The sequence below is a fragment of the Cetorhinus maximus genome, chromosome 14 (assembly GCF_964194155.1).
Source record: "Cetorhinus maximus chromosome 14, sCetMax3.hap1.1, whole genome shotgun sequence".
NCBI classification, from domain to species: Eukaryota; Metazoa; Chordata; class Chondrichthyes; order Lamniformes; family Cetorhinidae; genus Cetorhinus; species Cetorhinus maximus.
The window spans coordinates 30,303,804-30,322,915 of NC_135892.1; the positions used below are offsets into that span (position 1 = coordinate 30,303,804).

A 19,112-nucleotide genomic window follows, 5' to 3' on the forward strand; every position below is an offset into this window, starting at 1 on the left:
TTGTTTGAAATTTAAACCAGGCAGCTTGACTCTGATTGATTGGTCAAGGCATTGCCCTGAGGAATAACTCAGGGAATGGCTGTTACTTATTTTGTTTAGCTGAAACAGGTGCAGTGTGTGTACATGTTCTTTCTGTCTGCAAAGAACAGGACCCTGCGTATTAATATATGTAGCTTCCAATACACGCAAATGCATCACACTGCAACAATCTTAAATTGGTTGTCAGTGTAATTCTTAGCACACTAAGGATAATTTAGCAAATGTTGTCCAATCGCGGAACCACATCTAATGTTGGACACTGTATCCAACCAACCCGTGCTTGCAAAGCTCAAGACACAATGTCCAACATTAGATCTGACTTATTCTTGTCTAATTCCCTTTTGAATGCTTCAATTGAACCTGTATCCACCACACAACCAGGCAGTGCATTCCAGACCTTAACCACTCAATGTGTGAACAAGTTTGTCCTCAGGTCGCTTTTGTTTCTTTTACCAATTACTTTAGATCTGTGCACTCTCGCTCTTGATCCTTTCACGAGTGGGAACAGTTTCTCCCTATCTACTCTGTCTAGACCCCTCATGATTTTGAATACCTCTATCAAATCTCCTCTCAGCTTTCTCATCTCCAAGGATATCAATCCCAACTCCTCCAATCTATCTTCACAACTGAAGTTCCTCATTCCTGGAACCATTCTTATGAATCTTTTCTGTACTCTCTCCAATGCCTTCACATCTTTCCTGAAGTACAGCACCCAGAACTGGACGCAATACTCCAGTTGAGGCCAAACCGGTGTTTTGTACAAATTTAACATAACCTCCCTGCTCTTGTACTCTATGCCCGTACTAATAAAGCCCAGGATTCTATATGCTTTATTAGCCGCTCTTTCAACCTGTCCTCCCACCTTCATTGACTAATGCACATAAACACCCAGGTCCCTCTGCTCCTGCACCCTCTTTAGAGTTGAACCCTTTGTTTTATTTTGTGTCTCTGTGTTCTTCCTACCAAAATGAATCACTTTTCCGCATTGAACTTCATCTACCATTTGTCTGCCCATTCCACTAACCTGTTATGTCCTTTTGTAGTTCTACGTTATCACAATGCGTCCAAGTTTCGTATCATCTGCAAATTTTGAAATTGTGCCCTATACACCAAGGTCTAGGTCATTAATATATAGCAGGAAAAGCAAGGGTCCCAACACTGACCTCTGGGGAACTTCACTACAAACCTTCCCCCAGTCTGAAAGACATCCATTAATCACTACTCTCTGATTCCAATCACTCAGCTAATTTTGCATCCATGTTGCTACTGTTCCTTTTATTCTATAAATTATAACTTTATCCACAAGTCAGTTGTGTGGCATGTATCAAAGACTTTTTGAAAGTCCATATACACCACATCAGCAGCATTAACCTTATCAACCCTCTCTGTTACCTCTTCAAAAAACTCCAGCAAGTCAGTTAAACATGGTTTTCCCTTAACAAATCCATGCTGGCTTTTCTTAAATAACTTGCATTTGTCCAAGTGACTATTAATTTTGTCGCATATTATTGTTTCTAGATGTTTCCTCACCACTGATGTTAAACTGACTGTCCTGTAATTGCTGGGGTTATCTTTACCCCCTTATTTGAACAAGGGTGTAACATTTGCAATTCTCCACTCCTCTGGCACCACCCATGAGTCTAAGGAAGACTGAAAAATTATGGCCAGTTCCTCCATAATTTCCAGTCTCACTTTCCTCAGTATCCTTAGATGCATTACATCCAGTGCCAGTAACTTATCAATTCTAAGTACAGACAGCCTATCCAATACCTCCTCATCAATTTTAAATCCTTCTAGTGTATTAATTACCTCCTCTTTCACCATGACATGGGTAGAATCTTCTTCCCTTTGGCTCTCTCTTTCCCTTTCCTCTCTTGCTAATTTCTCTCTCTCTAAGTCAATCTTTCTTAGTGATATTTCTTTTTCAATTCTGACCAGTTGTATTTTATCACTAACTGAACTGCTCCTTCCTTCCTCATGCCCCAGATCCCTAGCCAATCCTTTAAGGATCCCATCCTTCTTAGCTCCAGATCTTACGCTAATCCCTACATGCTTTTCTACAGCCTATAAATTGACTTTTCACAACAGTTTCAAGTCTCGGAGTGTCAGATCATCTCTCTGAACAAACACTTTTCAGATACTGCATGCAGATACAGTCCCTTTTGCTTCCCCAAGAGCTCCTGGAATACTATTTTTCTTCTTACTGCCAAACGGAAGACTGTATAGAGCTCAGCTTGCTAGAAACCATTACAAGCTTGATAACTGTTCCGCTGCACCAATTCTTTCTGCCTGCACCTGTGTGATGATCACCTTCTGCTTCCAGCTCTGCTTTGTGTCTGCTAGCCACACAGCTTCTGGTCTTAACTGCCTTCCTGTTGGCACTGATTCCAGGTCAGAAGCCACCAGGCCACATGGACCAGTATTATTCAAGAAAATTACAATTAACCCCTTAACAATTGATGCAAACTCTTAAAAAGTCCCTTTCAAAGATTCTTAGAAATGATTATAGATACCACAGATATTTTAAAGAGATTACAAACATTCCTTAACTGTACTGCTTCTAGGTCAAAGGTCATTCCAGTATCCATTCTTTGAAATAAGGAATGCTTATTTAATTAATTCTTAATGGTTAAAAATACTATTGTATGAGGACTTTATTCAAAAGCATAGTTGCAATTGCAAACCAGCCCATCCTGTGTGTATATACAGATATGGAGCAGTGTCTTACACTACCTGTGTCAATACTGTTTCAATGCATGGTAACTTTTTAAAATTCTCATCCTTGCATTCAACTCCCTTCATGGTCTCACCTGTCTCTTTCTCTGTTATCTCCTCCAGCCCTACAACTCTCTGCAATCTCTGTCCTTCTCCAATTCTGGCCCCTTGCATATCCCTGATTTTCATCTTTCACTGGCAGCCATGCCTTCAGCTACCTAGACCCTAAGCTCTGGAATTCCCATCTAAACCTCTCCGCCTCTTTACCTTTCTGTCCTCCTTTAAGAATCTCCTTAAATCCTACCACTTTGAGCACGCTTTTGGTCACATGTCCTGATACTGTATCTCTTTGTGACTCAGTGTCAATTCTTATCTGATGATACTTCTGTGAAGCAGAAGTAGGACATTTTACTATGTTAAGGGCCCTGTATAAATCCAAGCTGTGGTTGTTGTCCCTGAGCTTTACTTGAAGATGGACATGTTTCTGTAAACAGGGTTATCCCTATCACATTGTGCAAGCCTCAGAAACATCAATATTCAGTATTAAAGTTTTTTCGCCAAAAGTAAAAATAAGGACCTTCAGTTTTCCAGATAAATATCTCGAGGAGAACTACTGTCGGAATCCAGATGGAGAATTCAGGCCATGGTGTTTCACAGCTGACTCCAGAACTCGATGGGCATTCTGCAATATTCCACACTGTAGTAAGTTTTCAGTTTCTTCACACATGTCCTTTAGGGTCTGGGTCGTATAGTGAGTTAGCACACTTCCATTTCACTTTTAGGACCCAGTTATTTGATCTGAGCCAGTCTAATGAGTGAAAGTCTTCTTCTGTTGGCTCCCTTCACTGTCGCTGGGTCAAAATCCTGGAACTCCTTCCCTAACAGCACTGTGGGTGTACCTACACCACATGGACTGTAGTAGTTCAAGAAGGCAGCTCACCGTCACCTTCTCAAGGGCAACTAGGGATAAGCAATAAATGCTGGCCCAGCCAGCAAAGCCCATATCCCTTGATGAATATATTTTAAAAATCACTGCAATACTGAAGTAATGCTGCACTGTTGGAGATGCCTTTTGGTAGATGAGATGTTAAACCTCGGCCCTCTCAATGAACATAAAGGATTCTATGGCAGTATTTTGAAAAATGCAGGGGAATTCCAGGCAAGGAACCTGTTCCAGAAAAGACCTTGCATATGACATGATTAAAATTTCCAGTTTTCCTGATCGTATTTCCTCTCCTCTGTTCCCAAACCCACTCCAGTAAATATCAGAGCCATTGACTTCTCTGTCCACTCCTCAGACACTACCTGATTTATTAACTGTTTCCAGCGCATCTGTTTTTGTCTGAGATTTCCAGCATCTGCAGCTTGTTGTTGCTCTTTGTTACTACTAATATGATATTCCAAAAGAAATGATAATGAAATGGCTAATATGTTTGTAAGAGACTTTTTCTTTGCAGTATGTTGCATTAGAAACCAAGTCAGGCCAATGTTGAAGATTTCTGAATTCTATCAGAGTGAATGCCTCAGTGTTATTGGCTGCTTATTCTGCTTGATGCCATCACTGTTGCTGGGTGCTTGGAGATTTCCTTGACTTAGGTCAGATTCAAATTAACAACAGGAAAATTTAAATGATTGCTGGATCTTCAAAATCAATGGTGAGTACTGCCAGAAGCAGAGAGTGGGAATAAATGGGTCTTTTTCCGGGTGGCTGGCGGTGACTAGTGGTGTACCGCATGGATCAGTGCTTGGGCCCCAGCTATTCATGATATATATAAATTACTTGGATGAGGGAACCAAATACAATATTTCCAAGTTTGCTGACAACACAAAACTGGGCAGGGTTGTGAGTTGTACACCAGTCAATTAAAGTAAATAGGCAGGTGCAGCAAGCGGTTAGAAAAGCAAATGTTATGTTGGCCTTCATTGCAAGAGGATTTGAGTTCAGAAGTAGGCTAATGAAAGCCTATTTACTTTCATTGACTGGTGAACAAGGACACCCAGATCCCTTTGTACATCCACATTTCCCAATATATCACCATTTAAATAATACTCTGCCTTTCTATTTTTCACACCAAAGCATATAACTTCACATTTATCCAAGTTATACCGCATCTGCCATGTGTTTGCCCACACACACAACTTGTCTAAATTGCCCTGAAGCCTCCTTGCATCCTCCTCACAACTTACTGCAGTTATACAGAGCCTTGGTGAGACCACACCTGGAGTATTGCGTGCAGTTTTGGTCTCCCTACCTAAGAAAGGATATACTTGCCATAGAGGGAGTGCAGCGAAGGTTCACTAGGCTGACACCAGGGATGGCAGGACTGTCATATGAGGAGAGATTTGTTTGACTGGGCCTGTATTCACTAAAATTCAGAAGAATGAGAGGGGATCTGATTGAAATGTATAAAATTCTAAAAGGGCTAGATAGAATAGATGCAGGGATGATGTTTCCCCTGGTTGGGGAGTCTAGAACCAGGGGCCACAGTCTCAGGATATGGGGCAGGCCATTTAGGACTGAAGTGAGGAAATATTTCTTCACTCAGAGGGTAGTCAACCTGTGGAATTCTCTACCACAGAAGGCTGTGGAGGCCGGGTCACTGAGAATATTCAAGAAAGAAATTGATAAATGTTTGGATATTAGGGGCAACAAGGGGAATGGAGAGTAAGCAGGAATATGGTGTTGAGATGGAGGATCAGACATGATCATATTGAATGGCGGCACAGGCTCAAAGAGCCAAATGGCCTACTCCTGCTCCTAGTTTCAATGTTTCCCTGCTGACCACTGTTGTAAGGTGTAGGGCATAGCTCAGTAGATCTTTCTAAGGTAGTTCAAAAGTAATTATTTATTAATTAAGAGAAATTCATAGGTCAGTGAAGGTCCAAGCTAGGAGCTGTCTCCATGCTTGCTTCTACACACGGCTCTGTCCAACACTAGACTGAGCCCTAGGTGTGGGTCATGTGTTCCCTTACATCACTATGTGGGTGGTACTGTACTCTCACATGAACCCTTTATGTGCCAGACCCTTATACTGCACTTTCCCCAAAGTCTTTATCCAATGTGTTTACGAGCTACCCCAGTTTACCCCATTGTGGTAAAGTAGAGTACCTTTAAGGAAATGTAGTTAACTGACCATATGACAGTATTGACCAATCGCTATACAGCACATGCTACTTTGGTAACTAAGTCTAGAGCTGGAGGTGATTGAAGAAGCACACATGGTGTTAGTGCTCTGTTCCTAGTTCTAATAAACCACCAGTGTTTGTTTCGTTAATCTGTCTCTCTGCCTATATTGTTTCAAGCACCAACGAATGTGTTAATATCAAGGGCACAGCTCGTTTTCACTGGACAAAGTGAACCTGATAACCAAAAACATAAAACTGGCAACGAGGATAAACCAGATCAATTGACGGCAATCAAGAAAGCTGTGGTAAGCCAGCTGCATTACTTCGTCACTACCTTGAAAGCTGTTTGAAAGTGCAGCCTCCTTAGTCATCGAGTATGCCGCGGTTTGGGCATCTTGAACCATTCAATTCCATTTCCGATGACTGGTCTCATCACATCGAATGCTTAGCGTTCTAATTTACTGCTAACGACATCACGGGGGAGGACAAGAAGAGGGCGATTCTTTTGTCCACGTATGGGCTGATCCGCAGCCTCACGTACCTAACACCCTCCATACGAAGACTTTCGACAAGTTAGTAAACGTTGTAAAAAAAACACCTGAAACCAAAGCCACTCAGTCACTATGCAGCATTTTAAATTAAATTTGAGGAATAGGCTTCCAGGAGAGACAATCACTGGCTATGTAGCTGCTTTAAAGGAATTCACGGAATATTGAGAGTTCAGAACTTCAATTAATGACATGTTGAGAGACCGATTGATATGCGGTATTGGGGATGTTGCTATTCAAAAGCGATTGCTATCTGAAACTAATCTAGACTTCAGTAAGGCATTAGAATTGGCCACAGCCATGGAGAGTGCTGTTAGAGACTCGGAGGCAATAAAAGATACAAAAACTGGTACCATCCATCTTGTAGGGTGGGAAGGACTGGTAACAAAAGGCATGAAAACGTCAGCCTCCGCAGAAAGGCAGGAAACACCCACTATGTACAGACCAATGAAGAACAATAGTACTACAGTGAACACCCTTGACATTAATGAGAGAAATGCATCCAAGCAGCCTGCAGGCGATCAACAGTTCAGAAATATCGAATGCTTTTTCTGCCACTGCAATGGTCACATAAAGCAGTGCTGTAAAGATCGGCTGAGACAGCATTTTAAAAACAAAAAGGTAGAAATCGCAAAATCTGTCTTGTTGAAGAACCAGAGGAAGTAGAATCTGCCATCTATTCATTATACAGCCTGAAAGTGGGTAGAACTGAGCCAATCCAGGTCGTCATTAGAGTCAATGAACAACCCTTCATGATGGAGATCAATACTGGGGCATCAAAACAAAATAAAAACAGAATTACCTGGAAAAACTCAGCAAGTCTGGCAGCATCGGCGGAGAAGAAATCAGTCAACGTTTCGAGCCCTCATGGCCCTTCAGCAGAAGGCATCAATGTCTGTCATAGGAGAATATACGTCCAGACACTTGAATGAAGGTGTCGATCCTTTAAGTTTGGAAGAATTGGACACTAAATGAAAAACATATATGGTGAAGAAATAAGAGTGAAAGGGATATGTCAAGTCCTGATGGAGTATGGGGAATCAGTCTGCAAATTTACCCCCTATAGTACTAACTGGGGTGGGCCCCAGTTTAATTGGTTGCAACTGGCTCAAAAAGATTAAATTGCGATGGGATGAGATTTTTCAAATCAGAATGAGGAACTTACAGAAATTGTTACAAAAGTACACTTCCATTTTCAGTGAGGAGTTAGGAAGGATTCGTGGGCTACAAGCCAAATCCATGTAGACCCTAACGCAACCCCCAGATTTATCAGAGCCAGACCAGTCCCTTATGCTGTATGGGACAAGGTCGAGACCGCGATAAACAGGCTGGAAAAGTTGGGTATCTTACAACTGGTGCAATTTTCTGAGCGGGTGGCACCCATAGTACCCGTACTGAAGCCAGACCAAAATGTTCGCTTATGCGGTGACTATAAGTTAACTGTAAACAGAGTGGCTAAACTAGATAGACACCCAGTACCGAAGATTGACGAATTATATTCGAAATTGGCGGAGGGCAGCACATGATGAAAACTCAATATGAGCCAAGCCTACCAGCAGGTAAAGTTGGAAGAAGCTCTAGGGAATTCGTGGCCATCAATACACATCGAGGATTGTATCAATATACTCAACTACCCTTTAGGTTCTTATCGGTGTGTGCTATTTTCCAGCGTACCATGGAAAATCTGCTTCAAGAACTGTCGCATTTCGTTGTTTACCTGGATGATGTCTTAGTCACTGGAAGACCTAACGAGGAACACTTAGCTAATTTGGAGGAGGTGCTGAAACACTTCTCACAACTGGGGGTGTGCTTGAAGCAAGAAAATGTCTTTTCCAAGCCAAAGAGGTAGTTTACTTGAGCCATTAGATCGATGCGCAGGGCCTGCATCCCATGGAAGAAAAGGTTAAGGCTATTCACGAGTCACCTGCACCGAGAAACATGACAGAACTAAAGGCCTTCTCAGGCATGATAAACTACTATGGGCGATTTGTCCCAAATCTATCAGCCATACTGGCTCTGTTATATGCATTGCTTAAGAAAAACCATAAATGGATTTGGCAAGCTCCGCACCAGGAGGCATTTCTGAAGGTAAAGCAATTGTTAAGATCGTCGGCCCTACTGATCCACTTTGACCCAAAGAAAGAATTGATTTTAACTTGCGACACATCCCCTTCTGGAGTAGGGGCTGTATTTTCACATCGGATGGCGGATGGCTCCGAATAACCCATTGGTTATACATTTCACACGCTCAGTGCTGCAGAGTGACGATATTCTCAAATTGAGAAGGAGGGCTTGTCTGTTGTGTTTGGTGTTCAGAAATTCCATCAATACCTCCATGGTCGCCATTTTCACATTATATCCGACCACAAGTCTCTGCTGGGATAATTTGGAGAGGATAAGGCGATACCCCCCATTGCACCTGCTCGCATCCAGAGGTGGGCACTGATATTAGTTGCTTACGAATACACTTTTATTCTCTGATCGGGAGGCCAGATCGCACATGCTGATGCGCTGAGCCGCCTCTCCCTGCCAGATAACAATGTGAGGGTTCCAATTCCCCAGGAACTTGTCTTAGTACTCATTTTTTTGGATTCTTCCCCTATCCAGGCCAAACAAATCCGTGAGTGGACAAGCCGAGACCCACTTTTATCTCACGTTTGGGAGCAGGTCTTGAATGGATGGTCAGGTGAGTCAAAGTCTGATGACATGAAGCCGTATTTCAATCGCAGGGATGAGCTCACCTGCCAGGTTGTCATATTGCTCTGGGGAGCAAGGATTATCGTGCCCCAAGAGGATGAAGGCCATTACTGGCCAAATTACATAGCGCTTACCCTAGCATTAGTAGGATGAAGATGCTCGCACGCAGCTACTTGTGGTGGCCAGGGATGGATGCAGACATCGAAACCCTAGTCAAAAGTTGTCTTCAATGCTAGCAGGTACAAAAGCTACTCCCCTTAGCTCGATTGCACCCCTGGGAATGGGTGGGGCAGCCATGGGTGCGCCTCCATGTCGACTATATGGGGCCCTTCTTGGGCATGATGTTCCTTTTACTAATAGACGCTCACTCCAAGTGGATGGGTGTCTACGAAGTCTGGTCACCCACATCTGCTGCCACCACAGACCGCTTGAGCTTTGCAGTGCATGGGTTACCCGAGGCGCTCGTGTTAGACAACGGAATTGCATTTACCAGCGGGGAGTTCCACAGGTTTACAACCCTCAATGGAATAACTCATATCAAAACCTTGCCTTACCACCCTGCCTCTAATGGTTTGGCTGAGCAGGCAGTCCAAACTTTTAAGTCCAGGATGAAAAACATGGACGGGGATTCCAACAGCACCAGATTGTAACGGTTCCTGTTGGCATGCCGGACGATGCCACACATGACCACCGGTATTGCCCCGGCTGAATTACTAATGAAGAGATGTCACCGCACCCGTCTAACTCTTATCAGGCTGAATTTAGGGGAGAGGGTGGAGAGAAGCCAAGAGGCCCAGAAGGCTAGACATGATGGCCATATCATGAAGGAAATTTCATGGTGGGAGACATAGTTCTCGTGAAGAACTTTGGAAACGGGCCCAATTGGTTATTAGGCGAAGTGAGTGCCGTGACAGGACTGCTCTCCTATAATGTGTCGGTAAACAGCTGAATAATTAGACGACACATGGATCATCTCCAGAGAAGAGAGACAGTCCCATAAGAAGGAATGCCATCATTATTTGCGTTTGAGTCTGCACAGCACGTGGAAGAAATGTCACACGATTTGGAAGTACCGGTGGGGCCTGTTGGACTTGAGAGGGTCGAAGACACAAACTTGGCCACTTCCACCAAAGAGCCTGGTGGACAGTTGACCCCTGAGAAGGGGGTCTCGGAAAAACCAGCCAAGGCCATTGAGCTACAAAGCTCAACACATACGAGGAAGCCTCCTGAGAGACTTGACTTGTAAATAGTTAATCATCTAAATAATTGGGATGCTGTGATGCTTGTCAATTGTACTTTCAAGTAAAGGGGGAGGGATGTGGTAAAGTGGAGCGCTATGCAGCTTTAAGAGAATGTAGTTAATTGATATGTGACTGTATTGTTCAAGTTGAAGGGTCATTCAGACTCGAAACATTAACTGTGCTCCTCTCCGCAGATGCTGCCAGACCTGCTGAGTTTTTCCAGATATTTTTGTTTTTGTTTTGAATTACCAGTGTTTGTTCAGTTAATCGGTCTTTCTGCCTATATTGTTTCAAGCACAAACAAATGTGTTAACATCAAGGGTGCAGCTAGCGTTCGCCAGACAAAGCAAACTTGATAACCTAAAAAATTAAACCCACGTAGTACATCATTAATACTATCCCATCTATCCCACTCAATTCTCTGAGTTCATCGGTTCAGGTGGTCTGCAGGTCTTGTAGCCCTTCCATATCTTGTTCTCACTCCTGTCTGGTAGGTCCTGTCACTGCAGGTAAACTGTATTGAATTGGAGGTTGTTCTCCATCTTTTCGTCCTCTTTTTCCAATCTTTGACATTGAACAACTCTTTGTCATATCCTAATTGTAGTGATAAATGGTGGTTGGTTTATCCTGCTATTTACGGGCTCGACTCTAGTGTTTTATTCTCTTCCTTAGTACAACTCGCCATGACACATGCTGGGGTAGAAGATGGCTCTACCTGTTGTGAGGGTGTGACTTGGTGGTAAGCTCACCTTTGCATTTGGTTGTGTGGTGTACTGTCATCAATGGATGGCTGCTACTCGGTTCTAGCAGCGTTTGGGACACTGTCATGCTGGCTGGACATTGCAGTGTCTGCTCTGTGGTCTTAAGGTTTATCTCTCCAACTGGTGTTGGAGTTGTAGTTTGAGGCTTTTCTCGTTGCTGGTTCCTCCCTTGACTGTCACCTACTCAAGGTGTCATGGTAACCATCTGAATGATTGGTTGGTCTAACCAATGAAGGGCTTCTGGTACCTGTAACGAAGGTGGGCAAACCTGCTTTGCAAAGGGAGATGGCAATTTCGAGTTGAAGTGCCACTTGAGAGAATCTTCCTTTTTGGAGTTCTCGGGAACTCGCAGTTCTGTATAATTTATGACAGTGGTCGTCTTGACATCTTCGTCCATTTTGAGGAGACTCAAGGCTACACAGGCATCTCTGCTTAAGAGAGAAAAAGACTGGTTATGGATGATGTACATCAGCTCAAAGATTTGTTTGATGCCATACCTTAGTGGTTCCAGGATCATGCCTATGACTGGAAGTCAGATTCCCCTGGGCCCATGAAGTGGTGTGTCTGTTGTGCATGGCCAGCAGTCTCTCAGCCACAGGTATTTTGTCCGATAGGACTGTAACACTGGCTCTTGTTTCCAATTTAAAGTTTATAAGATGGTCATTAACCAAGATGACCGCTTGTCGGAGATTAATCACACCAAGGCATCATTTCGTCCGTAGAAACCCCATTTACTACTTGTGCACAAGGGAGACAATACAATGAGAGCTACTGTACTGTATCATAGCAGAATACACGCAGACCTGTGAAAAGCATTTTTACAGCCAATCAGTAAATTTTGCACAAACCTATCCACTTATTTGCATAAGTTAACTGACCAATCCATGTTCCAGTAAACTTCCATTCCCATCACAACAGCTGTTGTGCTTATGCACATGCTTATTTGATTACATTCGGTCTGGGAAAGAACAACATGGAATGTCTCAGGGCTCATCCTACAACTGTGGTCAGACAAGATGGTATTGTTCTCAAGGCTGCAGTATTTTTCTTTTAGGCCTCGTCATATAGTTCAACTCGCTCCATTAACCCTTTTAGCACTAAGTGGGTTCCCTGTAGTTGCCTAGGCCACCACACTTCCCCCCTTTTGTCCTACAAGGACAATCCACCACCCTTAGCCAAGTTCTATGTATCCTAGCTGCCGGGCTTCATCCTCAGTGGCGTCCTGATTCCTGAGGAGAGGGAGGGAATAGATAGCTGGCTTGCCACCAGGACTCTGGAAGTTCTGTAGTCGGCAGTCAGAATGGATGCAACAGAGGACGAGCTGGATAACAACATACAAAACAATGCATAGAGCAAGACCCTAAGACAAGATATTTGAGGACGGTTTTAAAAAGGTCCCCAAACCACCCACCAATATTGGGGATCCACCCCCACCAGTCAAAGGATTTTTCCTGCGCAATTGCATGGAGGAGTTGCACTTGGTCCTGAATGAAATGTACATCAGTCTCAATCCTCTGGTCCTTGTTAACATAGAAACAACATGTTTCATTAATAGCTGCACAGACTCCCCCCTGCACTACATACGGTTCTGGAGGATAACCTTGGAAAGGGATTTAGCTTCCAACTGCAGACTCTGAATAGCATCAACAGTCTTATTCTCAATAAGTTCCATTGTAGCGGAAATATTAATAATGGCCTTTTCCAGCTCTGAGACCCCTAGACCTGGGATGAGGGCCAGATTTGTCCAGAGGACAAATTTGTGGAATCCGGTGTTACGGGTTGATCGTTTATGATGCCTCACAGGCCCTAGATGATTGTGGAGAGAGTGGATGGTAAGGCGCTCGACCCCAAAGGCCTCAGGGACAATATAGCCAATGGTGCAGGTGCCCGCCCAATCGACAGGGAGGGTTTTGTACGCCCTGTTTCCACAAAGCCAGAATGAGCCATTGCGGACAAGGGTAGGGTACCAATAAGTGGAATTTTGACAAAAGTTAAGCCGCTTCCAGACAAAATAAGAATTCATCTGGGCATACCAGCGGATGCGGCAGGTCTGACTGAGCCACAACGCTCACAGAGCCAGCAAGTCAGGGCAACTGGACTGATTTTTGTAATTGCAAGGCCCAGATTCTTCAGTGTAGTAGCCATTAGAGGTCCAAGTGAAGGTGGAATTATTTGAGGTGAGATTATATGATCGTTGGCAATCACACGCATCCACATTAAAGTATGTGAGACTATCCTCAGATCTCGGGACCTTCGAAAGACACACCACCTCATTGGCCTTGCACTCCCAAAAGGTGGTCATAGGACCAGACTGGTTGTGGAACCAAAATCGGCCCTCCTGGTAGTTATAATCAGCAAGGTAGGCACAGGAACCCAATGGCAATTCGCCCACCTGAGTACTACCCTTAGTATAATTTCTCCTGACGCGTAGTCAGGCTGGCCCCTTAACAACCACGAAGGTGGGCTCCCGTCTCCATATGGGCGTTCGATGAATGAGGGCCCCTGTATTACCTAGGGACCATGTAGACTCTGAGGGAAAAGCCAAAAAATGCATCTCTGAGGAGGAGGGGTTAACAGGAAAGTGAGTACAAATCCAACATTTAGTTCAATTAACTTGCAAGGTTACAGCCTGCATTCATTGAACCGCAGAATTGGTAGTCCATGCCCCTGCAAGGACCACGCAGGACAGGATCCAAATCAGAGTCAACATTCTGACGGCTCAGTTAAAGTTCCTGCACAAGCACTTCTGTCCGAGTTCAGCGTCCGCTTGTTGTGCGATGCGTGGGTCCACAAGGGACATCCTTCAACCTTCACGGCCGTATGGATGGTGAGCAGGACTTAGAAAGGCCCCTCCCATCGAGGTTCCGAACAGTTCTTTCTCCTTAAGGTCTTTACCAGGACTAGATCCCCAGACTGGTATTGATGGCAGTTTTCAATGGTGGGCTTTTTCTGAGCTTCTACTACCTGTGTATGCAAGCTTTTGAGAGAATTAGTAAGCGCTATACAGTAGGTAATCATTCCATCATCCATAGTGTGGATGTCCATTTCCTTAGCAGACAAAGGTGGGGCCACTGGGAGGCGCATAGGATGTCCCATTACAACTTCATAAGGGGAAAGGGAGGTGGTACGGTTCGGGTGAGAGCGCATAGTCATGAGCACCAAGGGTAGAGCTTCAGGCCATTTCAAACCGGTTTCTTCACATAATTTAGCTAGTTTGTTTTTCAAAATACCATTTTGTCTTTCCACCGCCCCAGTAGACTAGGGGTGGTATGGGCAAGAAAGGTGATGTTTGCATTGTAAGGCCTTCAGCAATTCCTTTATCACTTTAACAATAAAATGAGGCCCATTATCACTTGATAAAATCTCTGGTATCCTAAACCTGGGTATGTATTCACATAAAAACAATTTTGCAACAATAATAGCATCATTCTGTCGGGTGGGATACACCTCCACCCATCGCGAGAACAAACATACTATAACTAAAACATAATTATATCCCATACATTTAGGCATTTGTATAAAGTCCATTTGTAGGTGTACAAACGGGCCCCATGGCTGGGGTCCCGTAGCAGCAGTCACCGTGGGCGTCTTGCCTGGGTTATGTTGTTGGCAAAGCAAACATTGTGAAGCTATTTTAGCTGCCATGGCGAAAAACCCAGGCACAAACCACATCTACTGTGCCATTCTGTTCATCCCCCCTTTGCCTGCATGGGTAAATGAATGTAACATGTGGGCAATCCAGGGCAGGAGTAAAACAGGGGCAACTGCATGACCATCAGAAGAAATCCAGAGGCTGTCAGAGCGTTGTGCGCACGATGCTTGAGTCCAACTGTATTGTTCACGGGTAGATGCCTGTGACTGCAAGTGAATAAGATCAGTTAGACTAGCTACAGGAGAGGGGGTTGCAGCCTGATAACAAAGGCGAACCACAGACCCAGTGAGACTGGCCGCGGCTGCACGGGTGGCACGATCAGCCCTATCATTACCTTGAGAAACAAAATCATTGCCTTGTGTATGGGCAGAGCATTTAATAACAGCAAGGGAGGAGGAGAGCTGGATAGCCATTAAAAGATTAGCGATGAGCTGCCCATGGCGGACGGGGGTTCCTGCTGATGTGAGGAATCCCCGGAGTTTCCAAAGCTGCCCAAAGTCATGTGTCACGCCGAAAGCGTATCGCGAGTCGGTATAGATATTGACCGATTGTTTGGCAGCAAATATGCAGGCTCGTATAAGGGCAAAAAGTTCAGCGGCCTGGGCAGAGCAGGACGGCGGGAGATGAGCTGCTTCAATAAGAGTAAGAGTCACAAATAGCATAACTGGTAAGTAAATCGCCACTTGGTGATCGAGTAGAGGAGCCATCGACAAAAAGAATGAGGTCGGGATTTAACAGAGGATGATCCTGCAGATCTGGGCGAGTTAGAGTGGAGTGCTGGACAATAGTGGAGCAATCATGAGGCTCGCAGTCTTCCTCCGTGAGTAACAGGGTAGCGGGGTTGAAAGTGGTGCATCATACAATAGTCAAAGAGGGATCCCCAAAAAAGGCTGTTTCCTATCGGGTGAAGCGGGCAGCGGTAAGGTGTTGGATAGTCGAACGGTTAAGGAGAGCTGCGACTGCGTGGGGAACATGTAGAACAACAGGGTACCCTAGGGTAAGGGACTGGGCGGCAACAACAGCAAGGTAGGCTGCCGCAACGGAGTGAATACAGGAGGGATAACTGCGTGCAACAGGGTCTAAGCGAGTACTGTAATAAGCAACCGGTCGCTGGGCAACCCCATGGGACTGGGTAAGCACCCCCTGTGAAAAGCCACAACGTTCGTGAACATAAAGGCGAAAAGGTTTATTATAATCTGGAAGGCCCAGGGCGGGGGCAGAAATAAGGGCTGTCTTTAGAGCTGCAAAAGTGGTTTGGGAGTCCGACTCCCAAGCGAGGTCCTCAGGGGCAGAAGGGAGGGCAAGATCCTGCAAGGGCCTAGTGAGCTCCGCATAATTAGGGATCCACTGTCGACAATACCCCGTCATGTCAAGAAAATGAGTCAGATCCTTTTTAGAGCAGGGGAGGGGGAGAGAGTTAATGCTGTCGACACGGCATTTGGATAGGAGTCGAGTGGGGCCATCAAGAACATGGCCCAAATACTCAACATGGGATCGGCAAAACTGTAACTTTTCATGGGAGGCCTTATGGCCCTTACGGGCTAAGGCTTTCAAAAGGGTGAGGGAGTCGTTGAGACAAGTCTGCTCAGACGGAGAGCAAAGGAGCAAGTCATCGACGTACTGGAGGAGAGTAGAACCTCCGGGGAAGGAGACATCGGCGAGATCAGCCTGAAGGGCACGGGAGAAAATGGTCGGGCTCTCCGTATACCCCTGGGGCAACTGGGTCCATGTATGCTGAGTACCGTAAAAGGTGAAAGCAAAAAGAAACTGAGAGTCAGGGTGTATGGGTATGGAGAAAAAGGCTCCACAGAGGTCAACAACCGTATAACAATTGGAGTTAGGGGGAACACAGATATGTATGGTAGCCGGGTTAGCCACTACTGGATAGGCCGGGATCACACAAGCGTTTACCGCCCGCAAGTCCTGGACAAAACGCCAGGTATTCTTGCCTGGCTTCCGCACAGGGAGTGTTGCAAGGGCTAACAGTGGGAACAACAACACCGGAGTTTAAAAGGTCTTGGAGGACAGGCTTTATGCCTTCCATTGCTTCGGGATTAAGAGGGTATTGAGCTTTCCGAGGAAGGGGTTTAGAGGGTTCCAAACACACCCGAAACGGTTCTGCTGATAATACTCAACCAACATCATTAGGACCTTGTGCCCACAATGTTTCGGGGATAGTTACCAAGGCATCAGGGGAACCTGTGGTTATGCTGCCTAGAACACGGTGCTGAAAATAGGCAGGACATTCAAGGGGCACAGAGGGAAAAAATTGGATGGCCTGATCATAGATATTCAGGTAACCATCCATCAATTCCACAGATGATTGGGGATCTGTGCACTGAAGGCAGTACACCATAGGACCAAGGCCCCTGGCCTGATACCCAGCAGAGACACAGAGGGTAACATAAGGTGCAACATCCCGGGCATGAAAAAGTGGTTGGGCAGCTGGAGGAAGGGACACAAAGCCAGCAACTCCTTCAGGTCCGACACAAAGGGAAGATATAGAAAGAACATAACACTCACCCAGATGGCCTGTTACCTCACGGGCATACTGATGATCCGAGCAGGCAGAGTAGTGCGCTGTACAGTGAAGATCCCGAAGCCAGTGTTGCAGGGGCGGGTGGATGGCTATCACGGCGGAAACACGGCAGTCGGTCAGAAGCTGGAGTAGCACAGTCTTGAGTTTATCGGATAAATCACATTGTCCGAAATTCCACCACCAAACGTGAGGATGACGCGAAGTATCTTCCTGTAGAAGGCCGATGACTGTGGAGTAAGTAGACTCGGGAACTTGAAGAGTGACAGAATTATTAGAGTAGTCTAAGGTACAACCGAGTTTGCAGAGGAGATCACGACCCAAAAGATTGACCGGGACGTCGGCCCCCAGGAGGAATCGATGGGATCCTTTTCTTCCATTCAGGCCAAAGGTCACTTCTTCGGAAATTGGCAGTGAAAGTGGTTGTCCCGAGACCCCGACGACGGAAATGGAATCCCTAGAGGGGACGACATCAGGAGCCTCGATAGGCTGAAGGGTAGAATAAGTCATCCAGTATCGAGAAGGAAATTCAAGAGACGGCCATTAACAGACAAAGGGATAGTGGGTTCCTCAATGGGAATGAGAGGTAAAAGGATGTGGCAACTCCATTGTGTTGTACCGCCAAATGGATTAGCTACCGAGTAGGGGTTCGGTTGAGGGGCAGGGTAGGGGTTCGGTTGAGGGGCAGGGTAGGGGTTCTGTTGGGGGGCAGGGGCCAGCGCCTGCTGAGGTGCCGCCTGCGCCGGAGCTGCAGGCGGCCGAGGGCAGGTACGAGCCCAATGGCCCTCCTGGCCGCAGTTGAAACAATTTAAGCGGCCACCCTCTTTTGTTCCGGCCTGACCGCCTCTTCCCCTACCTCGCCGTCAATTCCCCTGGGCACCCTGTTGCCAATTAGGCTGCCACATATTCTGAGGCCACATAACAGGTTGGGGCTAGCAATTATAAAAGTTGGGCAGCTGAGAGGCTAATTGAGGAGTAGCGTAAAACATGGGGGTCGGGGCAAGCACAGGTGCTGCGAGTGGAGCTGCAGATGGAGGCGCGATGGGCAGCGTTGCCACTGGAGGCGCTGCTACTGATGCTGCTGGATCGTCCAGCACCGGTGCCATTATTCCTTTCTTTGGGGGTTTCTGGCATCGGTTCAATTGGTACTCACAATATTGGAGGGTGCTAATGATTTCTTGAAGATTTTCCTTACCTTCCCACCCAATACAAATAAGGGTAAAGGCTTTCTTAAGATCAGACTGCAACCCCTGTACAAGAGCATTAACAAGAGCCGGAACGGAATCCTGAAGATTAACACCAGAACATTTTTTAAAAATAGTACGGAATCGTTCAACATAATCACAAAATCCTCATCGGGTTTTTGCACATTACTGTGGATTTTGTGCCAATCAACTAAGTCAGGGAAAGCCTTCCGCATGACCGCACATATGCGCTGCCAGAGTTGTGTCTCCTGATCCACAGTAAGAGGGTGAGGGCCAGGTGGTGGCCACTCACAGTTTTCCTGAATTGGTCGCCAACGCTGGGTACCCAGACAAGTATCAAGAGCCATATCTATATCATTACAATTGGGATTATGACATTTGCGGAGAATTTCGAGTTTCTGTATAAACTTCTCAACTCCCTTTTTAGGGTCGGAGGTGGATTCAACAATTGCTCGTAATTTGGAAGGTGTCCATGGACGGTAGACTTACATCTGACCTCCTGCAGGGTTAGGGTATGCTCTCATTGGCATCTGCGTCGTGGCGCCGGAGGATGAAGAGTCGGTTGGGAGGGTTGAATCCGAGTTCCGTCTCC

The 19,112-nt window shown here is 45.6% G+C and overlaps 1 protein-coding gene across 1 annotated transcript in view; it reads left to right on the forward strand.

Annotated features, from left to right (window-relative positions):
- The window catches only part of plg (plasminogen), a 125,258-nt gene that overhangs the window by 37,130 nt on the left and 69,016 nt on the right, over window positions 1–19,112 (forward strand). Inside the window, exon 7 of the mRNA XM_078556734.1 lies at window positions 3,338–3,456. Coding sequence (XP_078412860.1) covers window positions 3,338–3,456 — 119 coding nt within the window. The remainder of the gene's footprint in view (window positions 1–3,337; window positions 3,457–19,112) is intronic.